The sequence below is a fragment of the Pteronotus mesoamericanus genome, unplaced genomic scaffold (assembly GCF_021234165.1).
Source record: "Pteronotus mesoamericanus isolate MK-2021 breed Mesoamerican mustached bat unplaced genomic scaffold, CSHL_Meso_final scaffold_54, whole genome shotgun sequence".
Lineage (NCBI taxonomy): Eukaryota > Metazoa > Chordata > Mammalia > Chiroptera > Mormoopidae > Pteronotus > Pteronotus mesoamericanus.
The window spans coordinates 18,327,897-18,342,520 of NW_026555321.1; the positions used below are offsets into that span (position 1 = coordinate 18,327,897).

A 14,624-nucleotide genomic window follows, 5' to 3' on the forward strand; every position below is an offset into this window, starting at 1 on the left:
GAGTAGCCGTATAAGTGGAAAGGTCATGGGTTTGATTCCTGGTCAGGACACATGCGTAGGTTATGGGTTCCGTCCCTGGACAATATGTGTATGAAAGACAACCAATTGATATTTCTCTTTCTCTCTCTCCCTTCTCCTTTCTCTAAAATCAAGAAGCATGTCCTCGAGTGAGGATTTAAAAAAAGAAAGAATGATCAAGGAGAAACTGGATGTCAGGGGTCAGGTTGGGAACAAAACGGAGGAGTGTTACCCATCAGAAGCAGCTGGACCAGGGCGTTACCTTTTTACACTCCCTTTCCACGTTAGTTGTGGGCGGGCGCCTCCTAGGCTAGGATTTTTAAAGGTAGCCATTACGCAGTGGCTGTCCAGGCAGCCCTGTCCGCCCTGAGCAGAGACAGGGACGGTTTGGGGCAGGACCTGTTGGCATGACTGCTTCTGCCCTCTAAGCTCACAGACACAGGGAGGCTCTGCTCCTACGGAGGCAGCGCAGGGCTTCCTCCAGCCGCTGGGCTCCCGCGCCCGACCACCGGGGTTAAAGCCCAAACTTCCCTTTGCTTATGGGTTTCCCACCAGGGAACTTTCTTACAGTAACATCTGGCACCGACATTTCCTTCTCTGCCCCACCCTTCCTGGCAGGAGTTGGAAACGCAGGACAGGCAGGAAGCCTTCACAAAGGCTGGCACCGACCTTCCTTTGTCCTTTGGGTTCAGTTCTGTCTGGACTGAGTTCTCAAGACTGTTCACCGTCTGGCACTGAGACCAGAAATGAGCCCCAAACAATCTGGAGGCAGCAAACAGCAGCCCCGCGGACGCCTGCTATTTCGGTTCTGCTCCGAACGCCCCCGAGAGAACGACCGGCAGTCACGCCAGGGTGGTTTTCAGGTGTTCGGGCGGCAGAATCCACGGGGAGGCGGCCTTTGAAGTGCGAGCCGCCAGAGGGCGATGGGGGCGGGGCAAGGGGGAGAACTGGGCGGGGCGGAGGTTTTGTATTGAGGGCCCGGGTGATGTTTGGTATTTATGCCCTGCTACTGAAATATGAATGAGTGAATTGTCCCTATTTCTGATGATGTCGGTATTGTACAGAGACAGGTTCATAAAGTAGTGACCAAATCTTCCTTTCTTTCCATGTGTTTTCCTAAGAAATAGAGCCAACTGATTTTGTATATAAATATTAAGGGCAATTTACCTGGTACTAAACCCGCACCCCAGTGCAGCCCTTCCTGCCCTCGCCCCACACCCTTTCCGAATGTTCTGGAACCTGTCCCCAGCGTGTGACTCCTCCCTGGTTCTGGCTGGGGTCAGCAGATCCCAGCGAAGGGTTTTGTGTGTTTAGGCATCATTTCTTTGTCTTTTTCCTACTGTTCCTGGAATTTGCTGATTTCTAGTGTATACTCTGTACTCTCAGTCCGTGTTTGATTCCGTTCCATGAGGAAAAAAAAAAGTAGGTAATGCATATACAAAAAAAAAAAAAAAAAAAAAAAAATCCCCAATGCCCAGCCCATGGCCCACCCGACAACGCAGGGGCGGAACGGAGGCACCCACGTCTGTTCACAGCTGGCCGCGCAATTCCTCCACGCAGCCACACTGGGGAACCGGGGATCTAGCCCTGGCTCCTCAGACTTGAGGTAAAAAGCATCACACGGGGATCTTGCGAAAATGTGGGTCTGACTCAGCAGTATGGGTCGGGGCCCACATTCTGCATTTCCCACAGGCCCAGAAGGGCTGCTGAGGCTGCTGGTCCCTGGACCACACTCCGAGCAGCGACACTCCTGCCAACTGACTCCTTGCACTTGGCTTTACCAACCGCGCTGACTTTCCACTGGGGCTGCGGGAACCCCCCACCGAGGGCTAGCCGCAACTCTCCCCGCTCCCGGAGACAAACTCGGGCTGTAACGCAGGAGTGCGCCTTGCCTTTTGGGCTGCAGTCATCACTTGCTGTTCGTAGATGTTGAGGTTCTTGTTCATCAGCTCCAAGGCCTGCTTGCGGCTGGTGAGGGCTCGAGGGTTCGGACTCAATATCAGCTGGTGCTCATACACCGCGGCCACGTAATAGCCAGTGTCTCGACCTGCAGCCACGCAGCACACCCCCGTGTGGACTCCCAGGGCCACCGCGTAACAGCCGCAGATGAAAAGAGCGAGGGGGTGGCCGGCTCCAGACATCGTGCAGACCGTCAATCTGGAATGTAACGAGGCCACGGGAAAACAGCTGAATAAAGACGCCTGCCAAGAATTTAACTTTTGCAACTGTGATTTATTAATTCCCAGCAATTAAACTCACCCACCGTGGTACTGCCGCTCAAAGAGCTTGTTTCATGTTCCTAATAAAAGGGTCTGTGTTTCTCTCCAAACACGTAGCTATGTTTAAAATGGCTCACTGTGTTAATAGCCTGGTTTGAGAACATTTCCAAATCAGACCCAGTGTTTGTGTGACTAATCTCTTCTCTAGCTGCACACTTATGTTTCGGGCAATAATAATTATGCTGATTGTTTTACATAATTCTGTGCCCTCTTCCGCACCCCACGACCAGCCCTCTATGCACACACACGCACAGTATAGGTCACTCGTCTGCCCCTGCTATGACAGCCGCGCTCCTAATGGCACAGCTTGGCTTTCCTAGTCGTAAAAACTGGGCAGATGGAAATTCTCCCTGCATTCCTTCGGTTAGTAATGAATATACAGGGTAAGGCTCCCTTTACTCAACACAACATTCTTTATTTTGTGAACAGAAACTGCTGGCTTCCACTTGAATGCCAGGATCGACTCTGTTAATGAACCGATAAAAAGAAGACTCCCAACCAAATCGTGGGTTTTTTTCCTCCTTGAACTTGCCAATGGCCATTGCACATCGTCTCTTCTCAAACTCTGTCTCTGTGACTCCAAAACTCTTGCTAGAAAGCATACTCATTTGAAAAGAAAGTCCTTTTGCAGTGATAAAATGCAATCTTCTAGAAAATAAACTAGAATTTTTCTAGAAAGTAAACTCAGCTTTGTAGCTCCCACCATAAGAGATTAGAAGTAAATGATGTCACTTAAACAATGACACTTCTGACTGCTTCCCCCACCCCCCCCCATGAACAGGAATTTTTATTTGTAATCATGAGTTACTGCATGTTTTACAGTGAAGAGTCCAATTCTGCCTTAGCATCGGCCTGGCCTCCCAGCGGCAGCCTCTCCCGGGTGCAAATCAGCCGGGTGGTGCGCCAAGGCCCCGCCACGTGCTCTGTGGGGATGTGCTGTGGCTGACCAACTGCCCAGGAATCTGGACTGAACACCAGGAGAACAGAGACAAATCGAGGAATCCTGTTGCCGTTCTTTAAAAAGAAAAAGGACACCCCGCCCAAGTCTGACTCATAACCCCCATGTTTGCACTTCAAAACCAAGATCTCCAGGCTGCACATTTCTTTTTTCTTTTTTTCTTCTCAAAGGTTCCAGAAACAAAAGTAACCATAATTATTTTCAGCACTAAAACAAAGACTAGGGGTGCTCAGTCATTAGCCTCAGAAAATCAAATACTTGTCAGAGTAAGCTGTGCTCTGCCCCCCAACACTGCCCACTCGCAGGGTTACTGCTTTCCCCAGGGAATAAATGTACCATCCACATACCAAACCCCAGGACTTGCTGCCATTCATCGGAGACACTGTCAACAATGTTTTAAGATTAGAACAAGAGGCCTTTGAGCGAGCAGTCATGAGTTTCTGAGTAGAAACAAAAGTATAATTGATAAGCTTTCTTATCTGAATTTTGCCTCCGAAGACCAACCAGCAAGGAATAATTTTAAAAGTCTCAAAATCTCTGCTTTTATAAAGATGACCATGGGGACTGGTTTGGGTGGGGGGAAGTGTCATTCTCAGTCACAGTCACAAAATTTCTAACGTATAAGGCTATGGCCCCCCCTAGGAAGTGGGGAAACTGAGGCTGGGGTGGGGTGGAGAGGGGAAGGGCCAGGAGGCATTCCAACCAATGCCTGGTGGAGGCGGGTCAGGACTCCCCGGGGCCCAGAGCGGCGGTCACAGCAGCTTTGGCGTTCAATGAACAGCCGCATGCCACCAATCTGGGGACACAGGCCATTTGTCTAAGTCTCACCGACTTGCAAGCCAGCAAAACAAGGAAACTGTGGAAACAACAAGATATCACATTGCTTTCTATCTTGAGAAAATAAAATTTAGCTTATTTACAGAAGAAGCTGGGTAGGAGAGCTGTGAGTGGAGCTCATTTGTGTGTGAACCGAGGTCGGTTGATAATAAGAGGCTGTGCAGAGTCTAACAGGTACTCATGCTTGAAAGAAGCAGGCTTGATGAGGAAGGTGAGAATGAGTAATGACATTAAAAATAGGAACAAGAGTTTGCCCTTCTGAAGAGTGGGGAAATATAGCACACACTTTAACCAAAGTTGCAAATGCTGGCTCTCTCTCTTTATCTGGCACTACACAACCCTCTCAGGGGAAAAAAAAAACACCACCAAGCAAGGTCCAGGCGGGGACTCTGAAGGGCACAGCAGACAGGATTGGAGGGGACAGTTTCCAAGGTTACCAGGTGCTGGCTCATGATGCCATGCACAGGTGGACTAAGGGGTGTGGGGGTTTCCTGGGAACAAGGGGGCTCTGGAAAGTCATGAGGTTCTTGGAAATCCAGCAACTGACCCACCTTTGGAGCTGGCCAAGCTTCCAGTGGCCATAAACAAATGGTCACCACAAGAGTGTGCTGGTCTCTTAACAGTGCCGATGCGCCCTCTGGCGTTGGAGGGCACTTGACAGGTGAGATTAAATTCCAGGAAGGGTCCAGTGTGAATGCACCAGGGAGGTGACAGTGTGCTTCCACACCCTGCTGGACACGCTCAGCTCATCACAGCCCTCCGCGATGGGGGCGCGGGCCTGTGAGATGCTCTGAATCCCACTGCCAGGAAACAGCAGGACCAGGAGGGCTCACTTCAGACACCATGGGCACCGGGCTGCGTGCCAGATACAGGTGTAGGCGTCAGGGATACAGCAGCGAAGAAGCCCGGCCCTTACTCACGGAGCGCCCACTCTGCGTGTATGGAAAGACAGAGGACCACAATCTAATAAATACCAAGTGTGTCAAATGGTGATAAATGCAGAGGACAAATAAAGACAGGAAAGGGGGAGGGAAGGGCCTGGCCTGAATGAGGGGCAATTTTAAACAGTGTAGTTGAGGAAAGCCTCAACGAGAAGGTGATGTCTGAAGGTGAGAGAGGAGTCTGTTGGGATGCTTGGGGAAGAGTGTCCCACGCAGAGGAAATGGCTCGTTCAACCCACGTGGACGCTGGCCAGGTGGGTTCAAGAAACAGCAAGGAAAACAGCTGGCTGGTGCCCAGGGACCAGGGGAGGGCAGCAGAAAATGCAGTCAGTCAGATAAAGAACAGGGGACCTCTCCCTGGCCTCTGTACACCTCCCCGTGTTTGCCACTCTCCTCTTTATTCTCATCTCATTAGAGGAACCGGTAAGATCCAGTTAAAGCCTGAGTCAATCACGTCAATCACGACACTCCTGTGCTCAAAGCTTTTCAGTGACTCCCTGCTGGGTACAGAGTAAAAGCCTGAGACCTTTTTTGTGCGCCAAGAGGAAGACCCTGTGGACAGGAAATCACGGATGGGTGGGAAGAGCATGCCCGGAGGGGCATCTTTAGCAAGCACGCTCATCTTTTAGCGGTGCTACCGGAGCCTCTGTTTCGTATTTCAGAGGGAAACATGTTCCCCCAACACTAATCCTAATCAGGAAGCCTCTTGCGATCTGTGAGGAAAAGATATCAAAGTCTAAATTACATGGAAACCTATTTTGTGGAAATTTGGTTAACATGTCGATCACCAGATTATTTTTACACCCAAGGAACTATTTTATTTTTCCACCTTGTTAAATGATTCGTCTTGATAATTTGTTGTGTTTGCTTCCTAGGCACGCTGGTACAATAGTGTCTTCTGCAAGGAAATGAAAGGATTCTGATTAAGGTTTCCTTAAGATAATTTCAGAGGCAGGCATATACATTTTAAAATTTATATATAGACCTATTGATCTTGTTAACAGAAGAACTTGTGACTCTACTTGTCAGGGAGAATAGCGGTCCCATGACTGGGAAAGGAGGCAGAAGACGTCGGCAGAGGAAACATCACAGCCTGTGGAGCAAAGCCTGAGTAAGTCGTCAGGAGGCAGCTGAGTGTGTGTTTCTATGTGTATCTGACAGGATGCCAAGAAGCACATTGTGAATTAAAGTTCCGAACAGTTTTAAACCTATTCTCATGAATTGTGTGATTTCCATGTGTAAATCTTTCCTCAGAAAAAGGAGAAATAATGTCCACCTCCACCGAATTTACAGAACCTGAATTTAAAGAAATCCCCGAAGAGACCTTTCATTTCCTAGAAAGCCTCTTGTTTTCCGCTTCTCCCTCTGGCGATGCTGGGGGTGAGCATATCGGTGACCGGCGTCTGGAACAGGCAGCCCCACAATGGTTTTTGCTTGAACAGCTTCAGGCAAACCCAAGCATCACCAAGATTTTTGATGTCTCAGTGAGAGATGTCAAGTGTAATCACCAGTGAGCAGCCCCTGGTGGTGAGGTCAAAATTCAAGGCTGAACTCACAAGAAGTAGTGAACTAGTTACCAAGTCCTCTGAGTTGAACTGCTAAGTTGCGATTTCACTTTTTAAAAAATTCCAACTATTTATCTTCCAAAGAGAGTGATATATGCAAGTGTAACTTTGCACTAGGCCTTTGCTTAGGGCCTATTTCTACTCTGTTGACTAGAGTAATTTGCCTTAGAGCAACCAAGGGAACATGATTCTTTAACCTAAATATGTCATCCTTCTTCTCTCAAAGGGGAAATTACCTTCATAATTTAAGTCATATAAAACTTCTCCCTGAAATGCCCAGGTGTTTAATGCAAGAAGGTGCTTTCATTTTGTGTGGACAGAAAAAAATCCAGCTGAGGCTGATTCCACAGGTTTGCTACTGCCACCCCGTGGACAAACTGAGTATCATTATCCCAAGTAACATAATAGAGTGATTCTTAAGGAATAAATGGATGATGGCTTTCTCCCACCTTTCCTTAATTTCCAATACTTCAGCTATCTCTTTTACAATGGGGAAAATAGAAAATATTGGATTTTCCAAGATTCAGGGCTCATGAAAGCTGTTTTTTATCTGCCATGCACCCAGGACCTATTGCATCTTCTATATTCACAAATTCTTGTATTTGTTGCGATTTCGTATAACCGTGCACTCCAAGGGTGTGGCTGGAGTGCAAAGCGATGCAACCCCTCCACACTGTGACAGACAGGACAGTGCATGGAGAAACCTGGCGGAGTTCAGGGATCTACAGCAACAAGTTTTTATATTGATACCACATTGCATTTTACACGTTGCATGTTACTATTTCAAGCCATTGTGACATCCATTACTTCATTTTCTCTTGCTGTCACATCAAGCAGTGAAAGCAGGTGGTAAAATTCTATCTTCATGGTGAGAAAATACTCCAGGACTGATTAGTTAATGGTGAGGATAGACTAGAAACCAGGCTCCTGGTCCAGCCCTCCCAGCACATGCTGAAGAACAAGGGTAATTTATCAAACCTTCAAAAACCACTGTGGAGTCCTCAATGCAGCTGCGGCAAAATTAAACAGAAATTCAAAGTGGTGCTCCTACCCTGACCCGTGTGTCTCGGCTGGGCATCGTTCTGCAAACTGAAGGGTCGCGAGTTTGCTTCCTGGTCAGGGCACATGCCTGGGTGGTGGGTTTGGTGCCCAGTTGAGGCACGTATGCGATGCAACCAATGCAGCCCTCTCATATTGATATTTCTCTCCCACACTGATGTTTCTCTCCCTTTCTTCCCCCCTTCCCCTCGCTCTAAAAAAATAAAATAAAATCGTTAACAAAGTGACACTCCCAAGGGAAATTCTAGGCGGTCAGACCAGAGCAGGGGTTCTCAAATGTGGGCTTGGCCTTGAGTCCTCTCAGATCCCTGGACCCACATGCCCAGAAATTCTGATTCAGCAGCTCTGGTGGAGAGCTGGGAATATGCATTTTCTGATGCGTTCCCAGGCTATGGTGATGCCGATGTTCCTGGCCCGGGTCACACTTTGGAGGACCCCTGGGCTGGAGGAGAAAGGCATGGAGAACCTATATTCTGGCCCCTATCTTTCCCTCACAACAAGGAAAGACATGAATCAAAACCATCACCTTTATTTCCTGGGTGCCTCTCCCGTGCGGGTGACAGAATGTGGGCATATGGCAAAGTATTCCCACCATCTTTAGTGAAAATGAGCAGCCAAGTATTTAAACACTAACACTAGCGGGGAAAGAACCTCCGCCCACCCCAAGTTTGATCCAGGTCAGTGAAAGGATTCAGTGCTTATCTTAGTCTTGACAGGAACATCACTGTCTACAGGCTGTTACTGGTTTTCATTTGTTTAAATAAAGTTCCTGATTTTAAAAGAATAAAACATTATTTAATAGATATTCCATGAAACACTCTCCCTTCTGCTGTCCTTGAAGAATCAAGTCAGCAGGAGCTCTACAGGTGCAAAGGAAATGATCTTCCCACAAGCAGCTGGGCTCCGGAAAGGACTCAGCCCCAGGCGGGCCTGTGGGCCCAGCTGACATCTTCACTGTAGACTGTGAGGTCCCAGGCAAGGGGCCCCGCTAAGCTGTGCTCCGACTCTTGACTCACAGATACTATGAGATAATAAATGGGTCTTATTTTAAACTGCTAAGTGTGTGGTAAAGCAATTGTTATACAACAACAGATAATGCATAATGGAAGAATATTTAAAGATGGAATTGAAGAAAACTCTCCAGAAATAAAAGCAGATTTGAATGTAAAGATTGAAAGAACACACCAAAATTCAGGGAAGAAAGGAACAGAATGTCAATACCAGGACATAGCCTAGTGAAATTCCTGATTTTCAAAGATAAAGTGAGAATCATTTGGGAAGCCAAATAGAAAGGTTAAGAGCATTTATAAGGGCAAAAATGCAGACTGTCCTCAGACTTTACCTCAATAACACCAATGCTAGGAAAAGCCTAGAGAGTCCCTTTGAAAATGAAAATATGAACCAGGAATTGTTTACTGTGCCAAACTGTGGTCGAAGTATAAAAATAAGAGATAATAGGTTTGAATATGCAAGAACTCAGGAAATATTATATTCATCAGGCTTCCTTGAGAAAATGCATAGGGGATAAAATTGTGCCAACCAAGAGGTGAATAGAAAAACATGGCAAAAGAACTGACAATGAGACTTAAATATAAAGTAAATATGAGGATTACGTTTATAGAACACAATGCAAATGTGATAAACTCTGACAACCCAGAAGTTATTAAACTAAGCAAAGGCAGGTGGGGGTAGGGGAAAGAGTAGTGTAGTAAACAGGAAAACAAGAAGAAAATAAAATAAAAGTGGAAATTAATAAATTAGAAAATAGGAAAAAGATAGAACTAATAAATAAGACCAAGTGGTTGTTCTTTGAAAAAAATTGTATAGATAAGTCATCAGCTAAGAAAAATAAAGAACATGCAAAACAAGTAATATAAGAAATATCTACAAATAAAATTAAAAGAATAATGAACAATTTCCTTGTTCAATTCCATGCTACAACATTTGAAAATTCAGAGAAAATGGATAATTTCCTAGGAAATGCATTATATCGTTAGACAAAAGACTGAACCAAGCCAATAGTAACAGAAGAAATATAAATGACCCCTCCCATCCTCCCCCCTCAAACCAGCCCAGATAGTTTCCAGAGGAATTCTTACTAACTTTAAAGAAGCAGACTATGCAGTGCTCCTTAGTGCCCCAGAACACGGCAGAACAAGTTTTTCTTATGAAGTGGTAAAATTCTGATACCAAAACCTTACAAAGGTAGGAGCTCCACAACGTCATTTATGACCCAGGCTCCTCCTCTCTGTGTCTCTCTGTCCTCAGCATGTAGCTTCCATCCGCAGGGTCACCTTGTGGGTGCAAATGAATGTGACAACTCCAGTCCCATGCTGTGCGGAAGAAGAGTTCAGCGGGCATCTGCCAGTTCAATACCCAGTTCAATTCCCCAACCCCCTGTCCACTGACTTCCCTTCAAGTGCTGTGGACCACAGGAGGGCTCATGGCCTCCGCCAGCAACAAGGACAGCTGGAAAGTACGCTGCGTTGCCATCCTTGCGTAAAACAGGATTTTGCCAGATAACACAGGGCCCAGTTAAGTTTGAATTTTGGATAAACAAGTATGTTAGGACATACACTAAAAAATTATTGTTTATCTGAAATTTGAATTTAACTGGAAGTCTTGGGCATCCTGTTTTTTCTAAATCTGGCAACTCTACCCATAAGTGGCCGAGTAACCGTCACCTTCATGTACTTTCTAAAAAACAAAAACAAAAACAAACAAACAAAAACCTTTGTTGCCTACATGTATCCCTAAGCATTATAGTTTAGTCTCCCCAATTTAAAAAAATAGATATATGTTTAAATCTCTTTTAATCTACAGGTTCCTTTTCCATCCTTTAATTTCCATAAAATCAATCTGTTGAAGAAGCCTAGCCTTTTGACCTGTAGATTTCCAACAGAATGGATTCTGCTTATTGCACACACCTGGTGAGGTTCAAACTTCTCCTCTATAGTTGGTATTTCTTGTAAATTGGCAGCTGGATCCAGAAACTGAATCAGACTCAGGTTCCATCTCTGGCAAGACTATGGGGCGTAGTGTGTTCTTTTATCAGAAGTCACATGTCTGACTCTCTTTTCATGATTTTAGCCCAAAACACTGATGCATAATGCCTTTATCTATTCATTGGGGCTTACAAAATGCTAGTATTCTATCATTTCATTTTTATCTATTAATTGGAATACTTTATATAAAGAGACATTTTATCTACTATTTGGTTTATCTAGTGGAATAATTCATATAGGAAAGTCAGGATAAATGCTAGATTCTCTCTCCCATTCTTTTTAAAATCAGTTTTCAAGAAAATGAAAATATCATGAATTCATGGATTTAAATATATTTGATGGGTTTCTCTCCATTGCAGTTATCATTACTGAAACTCAAACTACCTCATCCTTGACCAGTGGTATCCTCTTCAAGTTAGCTCTTGATTCTTTCTGACATGATCCTAGTAGTTTTTCACAGCTTCTTTGTAAGCTGACATTAAAGATGTCCCAAGCTTATCTTGAACATTTCCTGGTTTAGGTCTGGAATTGGCCATTACTCCAAGAAGTCTTAAGTCCAAAACTGATCCTTTGAAAAAACTAATGAAATGAACAAAGCTCCATTAAGACAGAGCAAGGATAAAAGCAACAAACACACACAAATATAAAGAAAAAAATAAAAGTGGAACGTAACTATGATTACAACAAAGATTTTAGAACTGATTGTTGGATGCTCTGGAACAGATGTATATTGAATGGATATGTAGATGAAATGCATAATTTTATAGGATGATAAAATTTACCAGAACTAAGCTCAAAAAAGATAGAAAAATGGAGATTAATTACTTAAGAAGAATTAAACTATCAGAGACTCTCTAAAAGCACCAATCCTGATCAATTTTTCAGGAAAATTCTCTCAAACATTCAAGGAAAAGATACATACTGTGTCTTTTTATACAGACATATTTATACATACATATTTTATACAAACTGTTCCAAGACAGTATAACTTTTAAAGATAAGGGTAGTTCAAGAAAGAAAAATAATGGTTGACTCTCACTCTTTAAAAAAAAAATGCAGAAAACCTAAATAAAAATAATAGCGAAATGAATTAAGTAATGTATGAGAAGAAAATCATCATGACCAACTTGGGTTTATCACAAGAAATATGAATCATTTAATGAGAAAATATATCAACTTAATTTACCACATTAACTGATTAAATGAAACAATAATGCTACTTATTAGTGCTCTCAACTATATTGTACTGGAGTTCTTAGCCAATGCAATAAGACAAGGAAAAATATATAAAAGATATAAGAACAGCAAAGGAAAAAACAAAACTTTAACTTTTCATATGATTATTTACCAAGAAACCCAAAAGACTCTATAAGCAAATTGCTATAATTAATAAGAAACTATTAAAGTAGTTAGACTTAAGACCAACATATGAAAATTTTGTTTTTATTTTTCTAGTGCTTTATTTTTCAAAATGTACAGCTAGAGGGACCTGTTGTTCACGCATCTTCACCAAAGGTGGGAAATCCCCAACTTTGGTGTTTCTGGTGTAAATTATTTGAGCTCTGTGCTTTAAAACTAATTTAGGAGTCCTTCACTAAGAAGCTCCTGAAGGGCTTCCCTGGCCAAAGACCCACAGTCCTTCAGTCTCTCAGAAACAACAGCTGGGGTTACAAGCTTATAGTTGGGAACTTCCTTACAGAGTTTGTAATATGTTGCTTTGTCAAACAAGAGTTAAGTTTTTGAGTTAAGTTTCTGAACTTTGCCTTTGGACCACTTTTTCTTTTTGACCTTGCCCTCAAATTTGTTCACTGGGTCTTTGTCTTTCTTGGCTGACTTTCCAGAATCTTTCTTCTTCTTGTCCTTGGGCAGCACAGTGAAACTCAAAGAGCAGTTACTACCATGGCTCAATAAAATATTGGACTGAAAGGCCAACATATGAAAATTAATTGCAATATAATACACTGCCTTCCCAAACTACAAAATGGAAAAAATTAAAAAGTAAGATCCTTAAGAATAAACATAATAAAATATTTTTATTGAAAGACATTAAGGCAGAATAAAATAAATGGAGAGATATATTATGCTTATGGCAAAATACACTTGATAATATATATATTGTTCTTTCCAAATTAGTCTGTAAATTCAGTGTAATTCCAACCAAAATCTCAATGAATATTTCATGGAACTTGATAAACTGATTCCATAATAGGTATGGAAGAGAAAAAGGCCAAGAATAGATCAAAAGACAGAATAATGGCCCCTCAAAGATACTGACATTCTAATTCCCAGAGCCTGTGAGTATGTTAGGTTATACCACAAAGGAGAATTAAGGCTGCCAATCAGCTGACCGTGAGATGGGGAGATGGTCCTGGATTATCTGGGTAGGCTCAATGCAATCGCCAGTGTCCTTATAAGTGAGAGAGGGAAGAAGACGACGGAGAATCAGAGGGATAGCAGCATGAGAAGGACTTATTAGCCCAATGTCGCTCACTCTGAAGATGGAGTCAAGAATGTGGGAAGCCTGTAGAAGCTGGAAGGAACAAGGACTGATTCTTTCCTAAAGCCTCCAGAAAACAATGCTGTCCTGTCAACCTCTTGATATTATCCCAGTGAGACCTATTCAGACTTCCGCACTATAGAACTAATAGTTAAGAAATTTATATTGTTTTTAAGCATTGTTTGTGGTAATTTGTTACAGCAGCAAGAGAAAACTAGTTACAGTAGATAAGATGGTTTCAAAAGAACAAAGTAGGACTTGTCCTACCAACATGCAGGTAGTGTAGGATGGGTGTTGCAATAGGAAAGAAACAGAGAATCCAGAGACAGACTACATGTGTCTGGAACTTTGATACATGACATGATAGATCACTAGGATAAGAATAAACTGCACTAGAGCTCTCCCAGCTCGGGTTTGACCTACAGCCACCTGGGAGAAGATAACCTCCCTGGCAGTTTCCAGGCTCCCCCAGCAGATATGAGGCTTCAGCACATCTGTGGCCAGGCTGTTTGCCAAGCTTGTGTGCCCATCTGTTCAGGTTTAGAGCATCAAAGGTCACTGTGCCACTGCTCTTTATTTTGCTGTATCTAAAGAGAATAAAATGGAACAAGTAGAAAAGGATGTGTTGAGTAGCACAAACCTTGAAAGAACTCAAAATGACTGCTTTGATTATGAATCCCTATGTAAAGTGTTCCATTGAAGTGAAAGCCTGAAAGACATGACCACAAAAGAGAGGTCTTCTCCCCTCACGTCCAATCTGATCAATTTGCTTGCTGAAAATGGTCACTTGAACAGACGTCATCTCTGGCTTTTCTACCAGGGCGAGTGTCCACTGTGGAGAAGTACCACGCACAGCGACCACTGCATCTCCTTTAGAGGAAGGCACTCTTTTCTGAATTACAAACAGCCCTGAACAGCTTCCTAAGTAAAAGCCAAATATTATAATCAGAAGTTAAGTTTGATCTGTCACTCATGGGTGGAATGATTGTCCGTATTGGAGAGTAATAGTTTGATATGTATGTCTGCAGAACCAAGATTCAGAAACTGAGCAAGGATATGTGGGAGGTTTTCTGAAAGTGCTGATTTTACTCTCAGTGAAAATTCTTTATTATTTTTATTTATCCTCACTCAAGGACATTTTTTCCCATTGTTTTTAGAGGGAGAGGAAGGGAAAGAGAAAGGCAGAGAGAGAAACATCGATGAGAGAGAAAAGCATCGACTGGCTGAGTGTACTTGGGCTGGGGATCAGCAGCTGGACCGGGTATCAGACCCGTACCCCAGGCCTGTGCCCGGACCAGGAATCAAATCCACAACCTTTCAGTTATGAGAGGATGCTCCAATCAACTGAGCTACACTGGCCAGGGCTGTCAATGAAAATTCTTAACCTCGGAGCAACAATAAAATGATTCCTGAACACAACATTTTTTAAAAAAGTATAAACTATAATATAAATGGTGCTTAGACA

The 14,624-nt window shown here is 43.6% G+C and overlaps 1 protein-coding gene and 2 pseudogenes across 4 annotated transcripts in view; 1 reads left to right on the forward strand and 2 right to left on the reverse strand.

The window, feature by feature from the left end:
• The window catches only part of BTD (biotinidase), a 32,550-nt gene that overhangs the window by 8,944 nt on the left and 8,982 nt on the right, over window positions 1-14,624 (reverse strand). For 2 of the 4 annotated variants that reach the window (XM_054595444.1, XM_054595445.1), the window contains exons 2-3: window positions 11,047-11,241; window positions 1,911-2,175 (exon numbers count right to left, since the gene is read on the reverse strand). In XM_054595444.1, the coding sequence (XP_054451419.1) occupies window positions 1,911-2,175; window positions 11,047-11,051 (270 nt within the window). In that variant the 5' untranslated portion in view covers window positions 11,052-11,241. The remainder of the gene's footprint in view (window positions 1-1,910; window positions 2,176-11,046; window positions 11,242-14,624) is intronic. The other 2 variants (XM_054595446.1, XM_054595447.1) reach the window with 1 other exon arrangement.
• LOC129087912 (40S ribosomal protein S25-like) lies at window positions 12,122-12,597 on the reverse strand (annotated as a pseudogene).
• On the forward strand, window positions 13,143-14,164 carry LOC129087913 (ATP synthase subunit O, mitochondrial-like; annotated as a pseudogene).